Source organism: Dromaius novaehollandiae, chromosome 29, assembly GCF_036370855.1.
Source record: "Dromaius novaehollandiae isolate bDroNov1 chromosome 29, bDroNov1.hap1, whole genome shotgun sequence".
In the NCBI taxonomy this organism is placed as follows: Eukaryota; Metazoa; Chordata; class Aves; order Casuariiformes; family Dromaiidae; genus Dromaius; species Dromaius novaehollandiae.
In genome coordinates, this window is record NC_088126.1 from 3,205,815 (window position 1) to 3,219,973 (window position 14,159).

Below are 14,159 nucleotides of genomic sequence, written 5' to 3' on the forward strand. Positions count from 1 at the left end.
CCCCCACCTCCATGCCAGCAGGACCGGGGGGGGGGGGGGGTCACAGGGCACCAGCACCCCATGGCATCAGCGGTTGGGGGGGGGGGGCAGCACCCCCCCCCAGCACCCTTGTCTGCCCTGGGGGAGCACTTATCCCCCCCCCCCCCCCATAGGGTCCTGCCCCCGGGGGGGGGGGGGGCACGACCCTCCTTGGAGCTTTTTTCTCACCAAACAGGACCAAAACCAGCTCCAAGCCTGGGGAGTTGGGGGGGGGGGGCCTGCCCTTTGGGGGGGGGGGACACCCTGGCACAGCCCCCCCTCCCCAGGACCACTTGGGTGGCCGTGCCAGGGCGCAGCGGTCCCCCCCCCCCCGGTCACACACTGCCACCCCGCTTTGCCCCCAGCCCTGTTCTCCCCCCCCCCCCGGGATTTCACCCTGCCTCAGTTTCCCCCCCCCCCCCACCGCCACGGGGCAGCGCAGCCCCCCCCCCCCCCGCTCCCCCCAGGCAGGGACATGCGTGGCCCCCCCCCCCCGCCAGCATGCGCGGCCGAAAGCGGGAGCCGTACGGACACGGAGCAGCCGAAATCGGGATGTGCCCGGAGCTGCACGGACACGGAGCAGCTGAAATGGGAATGAGCCCGGCGCTGTACGGATACGGAGCGGCCAAAATCGGGATGTGCCCGGAGCTGTATGGACACGGAGCAGCCAAAATCGGGATGCGCCCGGCATTGTACGGACATGGAGCGACGAAAATCGGGATGTGCCCGGCATTGTATGGCTATGGAGCAGCCAAAATCGGGATGTGCTCGGCGCTGTACGGACACAGAGCGGCCAAAATCAGGATGCACCCGATGCCGTACGGACACGGAGCGGCCAAAATTGGGATGCACCCGGCGCTGTACGGATCTGGAGCAGCCAAAATCAGGATGCGTCCGGCACCATACGGACATGGAGCAGCTGAAACCGGGATGCACCTGGCGCTGTACGGACACGGAGTAGCTAAAAATCAGGATGTGCCCGGTGCTGCACGGACACGGAGTAGCCAAAATTGGGATGCACCCGGCGCTGTACGGATCTGGAGCAGCCAAAATCGGGATGCGCCCGGTGCTGTACGGATCTGGAGCAGCCAAAATCGGGATGCGTCCGGCACCATACGGACATGGAGCAGCTGAAATCGGGATGCACCTGGCACTGTACGGACACGGAGCAGCCAAAATTGGGATGCGCCCAGCGCTGTACGGATCTGGAGCAGCCAAAATCGGGATGCATCTGGCGCTGCACGGATCTGGAGCAGCCAAAACGGGGAAACGCCCGGAGCTGCAGGACCCGGCCAAAATCGGGATGCACCAGGCACCGCACGGAGACGGAGCGGCCAAAATCGGGATCTGCCAGGAGTTGCACATCTGGCGCGGCCACGCCGGGGGGGGGGGGCACCCGGCGCTGCCCGGACTCGGAGCAGCCGAAACCGGCCCCCTCCACCCCCCCGTTTACACCACCTCGCTCCCCGCTGTAAATAATTTCGTTGCGACGTGGCTGCGGCGCGGAGGCGGCCGGCCCTTTCTCTCTTCTTCCTCTTTCTCTCTCTCTCTCTCTCTGCCCCCTTTTCCCCCGCTTTTGGGGGTTTGTTACCTGCTCATTTGGTTTAGAGGGTGGGACGGGGTGGGGGGAGCGGGACCAGTAGTGCGGGGCGGGGGGGGGGGGGACACAGACCCCCGGGACTCGACATCTGTGGTTCAGACACCGACGCTTAACTTATTTGCTATTTATTGCGGTTACTTTGGATAATTTAATTTTTTCTTTTTTTTTTTTTTTCCTCTCTCCTTTTTTTCTGTCTAAATAAATAAATAATAATAAAAAAAGACGAAAAGAGACACTAAAGCACTTACGAGGGCGATTTTGTGACCCCCCCCCCCTCCCCCAGGGCAGGGGACGAGGCACCCGGACACCCGCAGGGGGTGGGCGAGAGGGGCCCAGGCGTCCGAGGGGCAGCCAGCCCCGGGGCAGCGGCCAGCAGAAGCGAAGGAGAAGGTACCACGTTTTACTAGTAGTTTCATCAATAAATCAATTTATTTAAAAGAATATGTTACAATTAATTACACTAAGTGACTTTACCAAACAATCTCAGTGGTTAGCTCTAGAGAACAAGGAATGAAACACTGTTAGCAGTTCAGGGAGGGAGGAGGGGGCTTTTTTGTGGGTTTTTTCTCCCCCCCCCCATTTTCTTCACATTTCTGAATCACAAATAAAAAATACAAGATACTGCAGTGAAAACACAATTAGAGTCCTCTCAAATAAATTAAACAGGATGCGCATGGCGTTGAAATCGGGGCGGCGGGGGCGGGTCTTACAGGCTCAAAATAAACCAAAATAAAGGATTGCAGGGGGTTGTCAATTTGGCAGCGGGCAGGTTGTCCCCATCGCGTCCCCATCGCGTCCCCACCGCGGGGATCCCCCCCCCCCGCACCTACGGCCAGGCCCGACGGGTGGGTTATTGCTGAGGACTGGCGCTTTCATTGCACGGATGAGCCACCGCTGCGGGGCCCCGCTGGGAAAAGCCAAGAGCTTCGGCCCAGGGCTGAAACCGGCCTCCCCCCCCTGCAGAGAGACGCCGAAGAGCGGCTCTTCCTCCTCCTCCTCCTCCTCCTCCTCCTCCTCCCCGGGGCTGCTGGCTGCTGCGGCGGATGGGGGGGGAGCGGGGATGCGGCCCCCCCCGCCCCGGCCGCCCAAACCGCCGAATTCGGGCAGCGGTGGAAAGCGGCAGCGGCAGCTCTCCGCGGCGCTTCCTGACCTACTTAGGCTCGGCCTAAAGCAGCGGGTGCCGGCCCTCGGTTGCCATTTTCTCGAGGAAAAAAAAAAATTATAAAGATCGGGAACCAAAACGCGAACCCGCTTCGCACCGGGGACTGCCGAAACCCCGCGGGAGCCGCCGCCAGCCGGGCGATTTCGGAGGGGCTGAGAATGACGGAAAACCCACCAAAACCTGCACATCTGTAGATGTGAAGAAGAGCAGAGCTGTTTTCCCACGTTTTAAGCGCACGCAAAGGGGGCGTTTGGGAGCAGCCGCGGGCTCCTAAGGACAACGGCCCGGGAGCCGGCGGAGCACAAATCCCATTACGCCGGGCTAATTCCCCATTTACGGCCCTCGCTTTTGCTCTCTTCCGCGGCCCGGCTGCGGGCTTTGCCGCACAGCAAGGGAGCCAGGAGGAGCGTCGATCCAAGCCGGGAATTTAATGCTAAAAACCCTCCAGGGTCGGGAGATGGGAAGTAACCGAGCGCCGCGGCAGCCGCTTCGGCAAGGGGCCGTTTACGGGGCAGCATCCGCCCGGGATTTTAAGTCGCCCGGGATTTTAAGTCGCCTTTTCCTTATTCCTTAATCTCCCCCGGCAGCCTTGGAGAGAAACCAGGGCTCGGGTCAGGCCGCTAAACTCTGCCTGCGTTGGACGCCCGCCAGGGAGAGCGTGCCAGGACGCCTGGGCCCCTCCCGCGGCTCCTCCAGGCCCCGGCGCTGCCCCGATCCGAGCGGGAGACACGTGAGCATCCCGACAGGAGCTCGGAGGGCGGGATGGATGCGGAAAGGGATTTCCTTGGGGAAAAGGGAGACGAGGAAAAAGGCCGGCAAGGCTCATCAGATGAGCTCGCCCGGCTCCCGGCACCGCGGCGGCGGCGGAGACCGGTGCTGGCAGCGCGGCTTTTCTCAGCCTCTCCCAAAAAACGGGTAAAAGGGACTCGCACCCCATCCGTGCCGTGAAATCACCCCCCTCGCTCCCGAAACCCAAAGCCAGAGAGGGGAAAGCACTGAGCAAAGGCGCTTTTGGAAACGTTTCGCGTGGTTGCAGCTCGGCGTCGCCTGCCTCTCCCATCCAAACTGCGCTGGCTGTAGGTACACACACACGTACACACGCTGCTCCGATTGTTCACCACCGGCGCCCGCCTGTTCCCTATCCACGTTTTGTTCGTCGTGGCGGGCGAAGCAGCGGGATCAGCACGGCTCAAACATTCAGAAAGCTGCACAAAACTGCAGGGTACCTCGGGGAGCTACAAAGCCACAAGCCTGTAGTGTCGGGAGAAACCGCTGCCCCGGGCGCATCCAGCGTCGGGAACGCAAGCCGCGGCCTTCGCCGGAGCTCCCTGCGGTTCCGGCGTCCCGTGCAAGAGACTGGGAAGCGATTCGAGGCGAGAGGGAGCCGAGCCTAAAGGGCGCAGGACAGGAGGGAAAATCGCAAGGAAATAAACTACCTTGCGAGGGAGCACGCGAAGGGCAGCGACGCGATGGGGAGCAGCGCTGAGCCCGGGCTTCAGCTCTGCCAAAAAGCGCCGAGCCCCAAAGCCCTCAAAAACGGCTCGGAGGGGCTTTTCTTAACCCAACCACCATCGCCGGGGGCTCGTTTGAGCCAGAAAACGCAGCAGGGGTTGCGGACACGGCGGAGGCTTTACGCAGGCTCCGGCTCGAGGCGTTTGCAGACGCTCGGGCGTTAGTGCTGGCGGCTGATGCTCGGCTCTAGCAAGAAACATCCCAGCCCGCTGCGTGCCCCAGAGCTCAGCATCCTCCCGGCACAGCTTAAAGCCGCTATTTGGGACCGGTTGCTTTTAAGCGCAGGGTTAGGCAGCAGCTCAACCGCCGGGCTTTGGCGGGGCGCGAGCCCACGGCGCGGGCGGCCAGGCCACGGCAGGTAGAGGCTCGCCGAGGCCAGGACCTGCAGGCGAGAGGTGCAAACGGCAGCCTGAGCTCGGCAAAAAGCCCCCGAAGCTCATTCAAGAGAAGATAAACTGGATTTCTACCTCATTTCTACCTTATTTCTTCTTGCTCGCTCTGCTCAGCTGCTTGAGCCCCTTGCCAGAGATGGTCGCGGTTCCCTCAGGGCAGCATCGCTTGCCACCTTGGCTGAAGCCGGCTGTTTCTGACTCCTGGAGCGACCGAAAAAGCCCGGGGGGTCTCACACCACCATCGCGCCCAGCTCTGCTTCATCGGGGTCCAAGCGGGCCGCTCTCGCTGGCGGCGCGGGGCAGGACGCGAGGGGACAGCGACGCTTCCCGAGGGGCACAGACGGACGTGCCGAGCCGCGTGGACCGCGCAAACCCACCTCCAATCCCGGGAAGCTGCATCCAGCGCCTCTCCCAAACGGCACAGAGGGACGGGACGGGACGGGATGGGATGGGGGAAGAGCAGCAGCAAGTCGCAGCAGCCCGGGCTAACGCCGGGATCCGGCCCCGTTGCCCCCGAGCTTTAAAAGGCAGGCGAAAAGCCAGAGCGCGCGCGTCGCCGTCACCCTGCCCAGCGCCGGCGGCCCGAACGGTTCCAACCCTCAAAGCGAGGGGATTTGAGGGTTTTCCCCCTCGTAGGGTGGCTCTTCGGCAGAGCGAGACCCTCGCGGGGTGGAAACCCCACCAAGGAGTCAGGAACTGAGATATACGGGCCAGGAACAGAGATACACGGGCCAGAACCAGGCCAGGCCGGGTTTTTTGGCCCAGAATTTCACTCCTGGTAGCAAAGTGCAGAACAGACCAGGAGGGTCTTTCCCGACTCTCAACATGCTCCAGGTCCAACCCAGACCGGCAATCCGCGATATCCGACCTCGGCCAAGCCAGCTGCGCTCCCCTGGCGCTGACCCTGCTCTGGCTCCCGGAGCCGGACGCTCCCCACGCTCGCTTAAAAGTCCGTGTTATAAAACCCCAAACCAAACCACAAAAACCTCCAAAAAATCCAGGAAAAAAAAAAGAAAAAAGAAAAAAAAAGGCAGAAGCTTGTAAACGTGTAGAGGTCCTTTTGCCAGGAGAGGTATTTCCCTGTAAAGTTGCTTTTTTTTTTCTTTTTTCTTTTTTTTTTTCTCTAAAGTTAGTTCTTAAAAAAAACACAACGGGTTCAAAGGACAGATGCGTGTAAAAACGCAAGCTTAAAAAAGGTACTGCCACTGATATGAAATTTTAAAAGAAATATATATATGTATATACGTGCATGGTATTTGTATATATAGCTTCTTGGGGGCTTTTTTTTTTCCTTTACATACATACATATATATGTCTGAACAGTGCAAATGGATGACATTTCTATTTCCAGTTGTAAAAAATATAAGTACAGTCCGTCTTCTAATATAGGACCCAAGTGGAAAGGAAAGAGGAGACAAAACACCCTCGGGTGGATTTCGTCTGTCATCGAACACTGTTTTTCCCTTCTTTTCTCTGCTGAACCTGCCATTTGCCTACTTGCTTAATTCCATAAACATGAAGTTTCACAAATGGTATTATTATTAATAATATTTAGTTTAAGGGCTTTAATACAATGACAATTTTAAGTGTTAATTTGGGGGGCCAGGGGGGTTACGTTCTTCCGTGACGAGGGGCTAAGTGGCCGCGTCCCTCTGGTGTGACCTGACCATCTGAAAGATATTCTGAAAGAGAAGAAAAAGGACATTAAAAGCACGACGTCACCCAGGAAGAGCTGCCGGTTTCGGCTTTGCTGCCAAGCTAAACTCCGTGCCCTCGCGTGGGAACGGCCTCGCAGCCCCCCCGCAGCAGCCAGCGTCCTCCGAGCTGCCTCTGGTTTTGCAGGATTTCACCCCAAAGCGGTGCTCAGGGGCCAAGCAGCCCTCCCAGGACCGGCGCGTGGCCCCAGGGCTCCTGCCCCGTAACCCCGCTTGCTCCGCGCTCCTGGTGGCCGGTTGCGCTCGGGGACAGCTGGGGACAGCTGGGGACAGCCAGGTCTTCCAGCGGCAGGCTGGAAAGGAGACCGGGTTTATACCACCGTTTCGAGACCGAGATCTGCCACAGCCCGGCGTACGGAGCAGGCCCCGAGAAAACGAGCATCACGAGGGCGGCTCAGGAGAGCCACCCACCAGGTCAAGCCGAGCTGGGACGATTTGGCTGCCCTCTTTTTTTTTGGGGGTGGGGGGAACAGGGCTTTTTCAGCTCAGATCCAGCTGCACCGAGATCTCAGGAGGTGAGGGACCATCCTACCGCGTCCTGCACGCCCCACCAGCACACGACAGCCACGTGCTCCCACGTCCTCGAGGTGGGCTCCATCTCCACCACCTTGGCGGAAATCCGCAGCCAGCCCTGCTCCCATCTACCCACGCTTTTTGGGTGCGACCTTCAGTGTTTTGGCACCAACCAGCCCCACAACGAAACAAAGCAGCCTGCTCTGCTCCCCTGCATCACGCCAGGCTCCACGCAGCGTTTGGGGCTGTGCTCTCCTCCTCCGGCTTCCCAGCCACCGCTTTATCTAGCCAGCACCGAAGCGGCCAGGTCCCAGCAGATGCCACCACCACTGGGCTGGGACTGACGCAGCCAGGGCACTCGTCAGGCCTCGCGGTCCCCCCACGGGTCCCAACTCACAGCTGCCACAAGGTCAGCGCCAGTCACCCGCTCCAGCTTGCCGAAATCGCACGTTTTTGCCTTGAACGTGGTGCTGTCGAGAAGGCAACGTGCGCGGGGGGTCACCCGAGCTCAGCCCAGCACGGCGGGGAGGATGAGCTGCGGGTTCGGATGCAGCGCGCGCGGCTCCCGCATTCCCAGCCTCCGGAGCTTGCTAGAGAGCCCTTGATCTGACCCATCCGTGCTCCTTCTCCAGCACTAATGAATCCTCCAGCGTGCACGGGGCAGCGACAGCCAGATGAGGAAGCAGGCAATGCCCTGCAGGGAACCGGCTCAGCCCGAAGGCCGAGATTAAAACAGGGCACGAAGGAGGCCAGGAGCGACTCTGGGAATTGCACGGACGCCCTCCCAGGAAGCCCGGTTCTCTCCCAGCTCCGCAAGCATCCCTCCCTCCAAGAAAAGGCCAGAGGCTGCAAATAACCCAAATTACCATTGCAAGGCTTTCTCCATTTTCCTAAGAGCTAACCCAAGCTGAGCAGCTCTGCTGGCGCGAAAGGAGTACGGAGCTTTTCCCCTTGGACCCAGCCTGCGGCGGCTTGACCGCCGGTAGCATCGGCATGGGGAGAGGTCAACCCACATCCCACCAGCCAGGCCCCGAGCAGAGCAGGCTTCGACCTGTGATTTACGCAGGGATTACGCTCGGGGCACCGTGGGAGGCATTAATCGAACCGATCTTCCTTGAGGTAGAAACCCAGGGCTCTTCTGGGAAAACGGCTAAAACCTCTTGCCTTGAGAGGTTTTTTAGGCAAAGCGGAAGGTGCACGTGGAGCAGCACAGCTTTGCGCAACCGGCGTCACCCGCACGCTCCTTTCTGCGCTCCCTGCGGCAAAAAGCTGAGGTTGGAGCAAGAGCCAACTGCTAAATCCCAAATGCCGCCTTCAGCAGCAAAAGCGGAGGCCCTTCTTTCGCCCAGTCCCCGTGGCTCTGCCCCGTGGCACGGTCTCCATTCCTCAGCTTCACCCACGGGGTTCAGGCTGCTCACGCTCAAGGCATCCCGCTGTCCCCAAACGGAGCTCGTTACCTGCAGCAAGCGAGGCTTATCGCCAAACTGCGTCTACCTCAACCTTTCTGGCCAGCCTCTGCCCTCGGAGGGGGTTTCCCTGCGCCCAACGGGAGCCACCGCGTCCCCTTGGTGCCCGGCCCGAGACGAGGGGGCCGCGACGAGCCGGGGTCTCGCTTCTCCGCAGCGCTAACGGACGAGCGCAGCCTCGGAGCCGCTCTTCCTGAGCGCGCCCAGCGTTATCAGCCAGCATCTGCGGTTTGGGAGGCAAGTCAGCAGTTTACAGAGCACTAAATATATCTGTGAAGTATCTGCCAAGTTCCATCAATCTTTTTATTTTACACCGGGGAGAGAAAATTACTAAGTGACTGGTCAGAAATGCTCGAGATCTGGAATTAACCTTCCTCCCCTGGTGCTCTTGCCAGGATCGGTGGGAAAAGCTCGCCAGCCGCTCGGGGAGGCACCGTGCCCTGAAGGGAGAAGGGAGCCACGACAGCGACTGCTGAATTTTGGGGTGCTGCGAGCTGCGGCGGTGACACCGACCCAGAGCTCAGGAGCCGAAGCCGAGGGCCTCTCTCATTACACCAAGCAAAATCATGCAGACTTACATCAATCGAATGGGAGAAAAATCTATTTCCCTGGCAGGGAAGTAATGGGATGTTTAGCACCGAGGAAAAAACAATTTAAGAAGGGAGGAAAAGCAATTCCCCTGGCTTCCATTTACAAATCCATTACTGAAACACCCCTCACTCAAGGCCCCAGGAAGAGACGTCACAGGCCACGGGGGAGATGCGATGCTCAGCAAAAGCTTCTAGTCCCTCCTCGAGAAACAGCCACGGCAGGAAGCAGAACCAAGCCCAGCCCAAGCCACAGCGGGTTCCTGCTGCAGCGGGAGCCGGGCCGGCGCAGAGGTTGCGGCCGGTCGGCTCCGACCGCTCCGCGCGGTTCGGTCTGCGCTATGGCTGGAGCGAGGCATAAACGGCCCCTCGCCTGCCCCAGCATCGGGAGGGGGGTAAGTCATCGCAGAGGCTGCTCCTTGCGGCCTTTGCCCCACCGCAGGCCTCATTCAAAGGCCACCTGAGCTCAGAGACTGGTTCCCAACCTCCACGCAACCCCCTCTTGGTGTCTCCAGGCCTCGTAGGAAAGGAATCATCCAACGTCTGCTTTGAAGTTTGACAGGACAACACGGGAGCATGTATGAAGGTGTGCACACAAGCGCTGCCTATTCCACCTCTGGTACCACCCACGCGACACATACTCAGTGTTTTGGGACCACAGCGGTTACCCTGGGGAGCATCACTGTGCAGAAGGTGTCTGGCAGAGGAATATTTCGCTGGGAGGGAGGCTCTACCCGCCGTGTTTCATTGCACAGCCCAGTTTGCTCTTTTCTGGACGGGTGACACATCCTGCACGGTCTACTGCAGCTTCTGTTCGGTCAAAAAGGGGTTCTTACCCTGTTTGATGTCCAACGCTTTCTAGCCGAGACTACACCATACTCAGTAACTCCTAGCCAGGAGAAGCACCTACCAGCACCACTGTTAACTTTCTGCCTCACTAAACACAACTGGGCTTTATTATTCACAAGTTAAATAACCTGCAGCTATTTCAGAGGCCTGAGCAAAGAGCTAAAAATTCAAGTGGGAGAACAGCAAAGCGATGTGCACGCAGTCACACAAGAGCAGTTTCGAATCCCCGCAGTGGAAGCTACAAGCCTTTGACTCGCAGAGAGGCATCTGCAGAGATTACAGCTCTTGGCATACAACACTACGTTAGTGCATTAGAGCATTAGATGACTCTCTGCAGGTCACGTCCATGTGTACGCTACAGCATAGGTGCTGGCATAAAAGCCTACAAGAAAATATCCTAGAGACAGGCCGACGACATTCATGGATGTTTCGTGGTGCATCTCGAAGCAACTGGAAATTTTTAGCTTTGAAACCTGCCCCGATTTAATGCGAAAATGGACGGGCAGAGAGCAGCATGAGGAGAGAGGTGCGTTTATGAACTGCTACGACACAAGGGTTTTTGCTCCCCGCTATTATAGTAGCGCTGAGAATGGCATTTGTCAATCCCTAAAGGTCTTTGCTCCACCACTGCAGAAAAACAAAACAGAAACACCACACACCACCAGCCTGCAGCTTCCAGGATTAAGTCTTTGGTCCTTTAAAGGAAGTGCAGAGCCAAAGCGTTTGTCCCCTTTGCAGCTGCGCGCCCCTGCCCTCTCACGTGGGGAGGCGAAGGGAGCCGCAGCTCAGATCTTAACCATCAGTTGTAGCATCATATTCTGGGTCATCCAAACATTGGCAGAGTCCAGGAGACAGGCAAGTCAGGACCAAATATTTCTAGTGTCAGCAGAGAGGCCTTTAAGGGCAAAGCCCTCTCTCATCCCATCAAAAGCAGCAGTAGGATATTTTATTTTGCGGGTTCCCTTCAAGAAGGAGAAGCCACTATTAAAGGACACTGTTCTACACTAACAGGAACTGGAGCAGAGAAGCAGGAGAGACACTACATCCGCAGCGCAGCAGCCAGGCTGGCTCAGAGAGCACAGATGCTGTTTGTTTTCAGCCCAATTACCTTGCTGCACATATTGTCTTTACTGCAGTTCTTGTTATCCTTGTCTGTTGCTTCCTCCTCCACCTTTACAAGGGAAAAAAAAATAAAAAAAGGATATAAATAAAAAGCAGAGCCCGGGGGGGGATGGGAGGAGACTGAACAGCTGCTGTTAGAGCAGCCGGGAAGAGCATCGGGTCGGGATGCGGGGTGCTCTGCAGACCTCAGGGGGTCTGTCCTCGCACTACATAAACCAACCCATCTCCTGCTCCATCACCAAATCGCACGGTCAGGACAAGGCCCCACGGACGACGACTGCCCATGCAGAAGCGCACAGCTCACACCGCTCCGGCTCCAGGGCAGGAGGAGCTCACAGACAGCCCATAAAGCAACAGCGTTAACGAGGCCTCAGCAGATTCGTGCTGCCGAGGAACAGGCCGAAAAGGACGGTGCTGGCCAGCCACATACGCAGACCGACGTCTCCCCCCTCATCATGCAACCAGGACAGCTCTGCGGTTGGGCACGCGGAGCCCTGAGCTGCCGCGGTCCTACCCCAGCGCGCACCCGGACCCCGGGGGAGCCGTGCATCCGAGCCTGCCCGTCTGCCCAGCAACATCCACTGTGGATACAGGGAGCTGGTATTCAGAGGATTAGCCAGGCAACCCACTTGAGCAGCTTCTGCCCCACAACCCAAAACGAGACCCAGGAAAAGACTTTTTTCCTGCACAGGACAGCGATGTTATGCCCAGCAGGAACACGAACTTCCGAGCCAAGTTCCTCAGCTCCGTACACGGTGCGCGGGGAGCTTTCAGTGCTTTACAAAGCCAAACTGTGAACCACGCGCTATCGAGCCTCTCTGCCTTCCTTCTGCAAGCCTCGGGGCCAGGACGAAGGAGGTCCTGACTCTGGAGGGACCCCTGACCCCTGCTCCCGTGATCATCCGGAGTCACCAGAAGAGAGGGCTGCTCCTGGGACTCCCCAGACTCCAGAGCACAGCACGGCACCAGGAGGTTTGCTCATCCCTGCCTGCAGCCGGGTGTCCAGTCGCCTGCAGGAGGTCCAACTTCAACCCCTCAAGCTAAGGCAGGCCACGAATCCGTTTTTCTCATCTCCTGGAAAACTCCTTGGGGTTTGGACTCCTCCATCCCACTGCTACATCCTCCAGTGAACGTGGCTGCTGCGGCTTCGCACCTGAACCTGCGCGGTCTGCACGCCTTGGACAGACCTCCTGCACCCCAGCACAGAGCCAACCTAGCTCCCAGCCGGGTGGGTGGTGAGCATCAACACCCCCGCCCCAGGCCAAGGCACAGCAGATAGGAAACTTCCAGGTAAAGAAAAAGGGAGGCATCATTTCCACCTAGGAGCCTCCAAGATCAGGCAGCTCCAGGGCAGACTGTCCTGGATCACTGTTTCAGACTTGCTGCAGTTACTCTCTGGTTTAGGTCCCCAAATCCAACAGCTGGCAGAAACAAGCCATCAGCAGAAACAGGAGTACTGATGCCAACGGCACTGACCAGATCAAGGGCAAAGAGAGAGGATCCAACCTCCAACAGTTGCTTCTCTCTCATCCCTCGAGGGAGGGCAACATCTCTGGGGCAGCAGAGAGGCAGGGGCAACCCGTCCCTAACACAGCACTGTGCTCCAGTAGCCGCACGCGTGGCTAACGCCAGGCCAGAGCACCCCGGAGCTGGCTAAGCCCTGCACGTGGCTTTTCCAACTCTCTCCTGCCTCCTCCACACGAGCTAAGCAGAGGGGAGCAGGCCCTTGGGATGACAGATGTGGGGCAATGCAATGGGGCAACACGGAGAGGCTGGCAGATGGACACGAGGTGATAAAGTGTCTCCCTCAAGTGGGAGGAGAGGACCCAGATGAAGCAGCAGCAGGGGATGAAGCACACAGGGTGACTGGCTTGTTTACATCTCCCCAGCCAGGGCAGGAGCCCAGCACACCCAGAGCTGGGTCTAAATGGGGCAACGCCTCTCTCAACAGCTTTGACAGCAGAGGACCGAGCAGGCATCTCAGGCTGGCGTTCAGAGAAAAACTAAAACCCTCTCTGCACTTCTCAGAGGCTTTTTTGCTGGAGGCTCTCACAGCCCTTTCTGAATAATTCAGCAATCTGTGTAATCCCTCTGGAAGACAGACGTTTTGCCATCTGCATTCAACAGAAGACACCAGGGAGCGACTGGCCGCAGTCACACAGCCTGGGAACTGGTTATCCTGGTCAGTCACACCTGCACAAGGCTCTCCTGCAACGGCAGCAACAGTCCAAGCCTGGGAACTCCTTGCTCTAACCGCAGCATGAAACACTGTCCACGTACAGACAGAGCCCAGACCTTTGACAGCCCGCTGGTCTAACGCGCTGCGCTCCCAGGAGACCCAATATCACTGCTCTAGGTGTTCGACAACCCTCCCCACACCAGTTTTCCTGTTTGGGCAGCAAGCCGCTGTTAAGGCTAAGCGGGAACGCTCGCCAGTAGAAAGCCTATCGCAAAAGGTGAAGCCGCTTCCCTGCAGTTACGGGTTCTTACCTCCTTCCTCCACTTGAGCTCGCAGAAAACCCGTTCGAAGCACTCGTGCATGTAGTTGAACTGCGAAGAGAAAGCAGCCATCTCTTAGAGCAACAGCAGCGAGCAGTCCCAGCCAACTGCCTCCGCTTCCAGCCGGACGGGAGTCCGGCACCGTTAGCCCTGCCTACGCTGCTGCCGGAGCCGGACGAGGCTTCCCGTACTGCTGGCTCCTCCTGGTGGCCACCTACCTCTTAATCTCCTCTCGGACTTAGAACTGGAGCGTGGGACTCTCACTCCAGTTTCTAGAAGGAAAATAAGCAGGCTGTAGCCTCTCTTTAGTGAAAACGCAGATAACAGGGGCACTTACATACGGGGTGAAGATTTTAACCCATCGAGGTTTCTTCTCTCCTCGTGCGTATTCAAAGCAGAACGCCATTCCCTCTTCGTCCGTGTCCCACCGCTGCATTTCGTCCCATTCGAATGCTATTACCTGGTTCTAGAGAAACATCAAAGCCCAGGTCAGAGTCCGGGGCCAGCGGTCACCAAGGAAGGGGCGGTTTAAGGCAGATCGGGAATGGAAGACGGCAAAAGCAAAGTCACGTGAAGGGGGAATCGGGACGCTTCAGACAGTCTCGCTGCAGAGACAGGTCTGAGCTGAGGAAGCAGCAGTGGAAGTGCTGGAGGCCATGCCAACACCCACAAAGCAACCAGATAACCCCCTGCACCACCAAGCAGGGCCAAAAAGTCTTCAGAG

At 58.3% G+C, this 14,159-nt stretch overlaps 1 protein-coding gene across 4 annotated transcripts in view; it reads right to left on the reverse strand.

Moving 5' to 3' along the window:
- Positions 1-2,016: 2,016 nt before the first annotated feature.
- SNX27 (sorting nexin 27) overlaps positions 2,017-14,159 on the reverse strand; it is a 40,866-nt gene continuing 28,723 nt past the window's right edge. Inside the window, exons 10-13 of one of the 4 annotated variants that reach the window (XM_026114937.2) lie at positions 13,773-13,901; positions 13,427-13,486; positions 10,923-10,985; positions 2,017-6,366 (exon numbers count right to left, since the gene is read on the reverse strand). In XM_026114937.2, coding sequence (XP_025970722.1) covers positions 6,319-6,366; positions 10,923-10,985; positions 13,427-13,486; positions 13,773-13,901 — 300 coding nt within the window. In that variant the 3' untranslated portion in view covers positions 2,017-6,318. Of the gene's footprint in view, positions 6,367-10,922; positions 10,986-13,426; positions 13,487-13,653; positions 13,902-14,159 lie in introns of those variants that run through there. The other 3 variants (XR_010385409.1, XM_026114938.2, XR_010385408.1) reach the window with 3 other exon arrangements.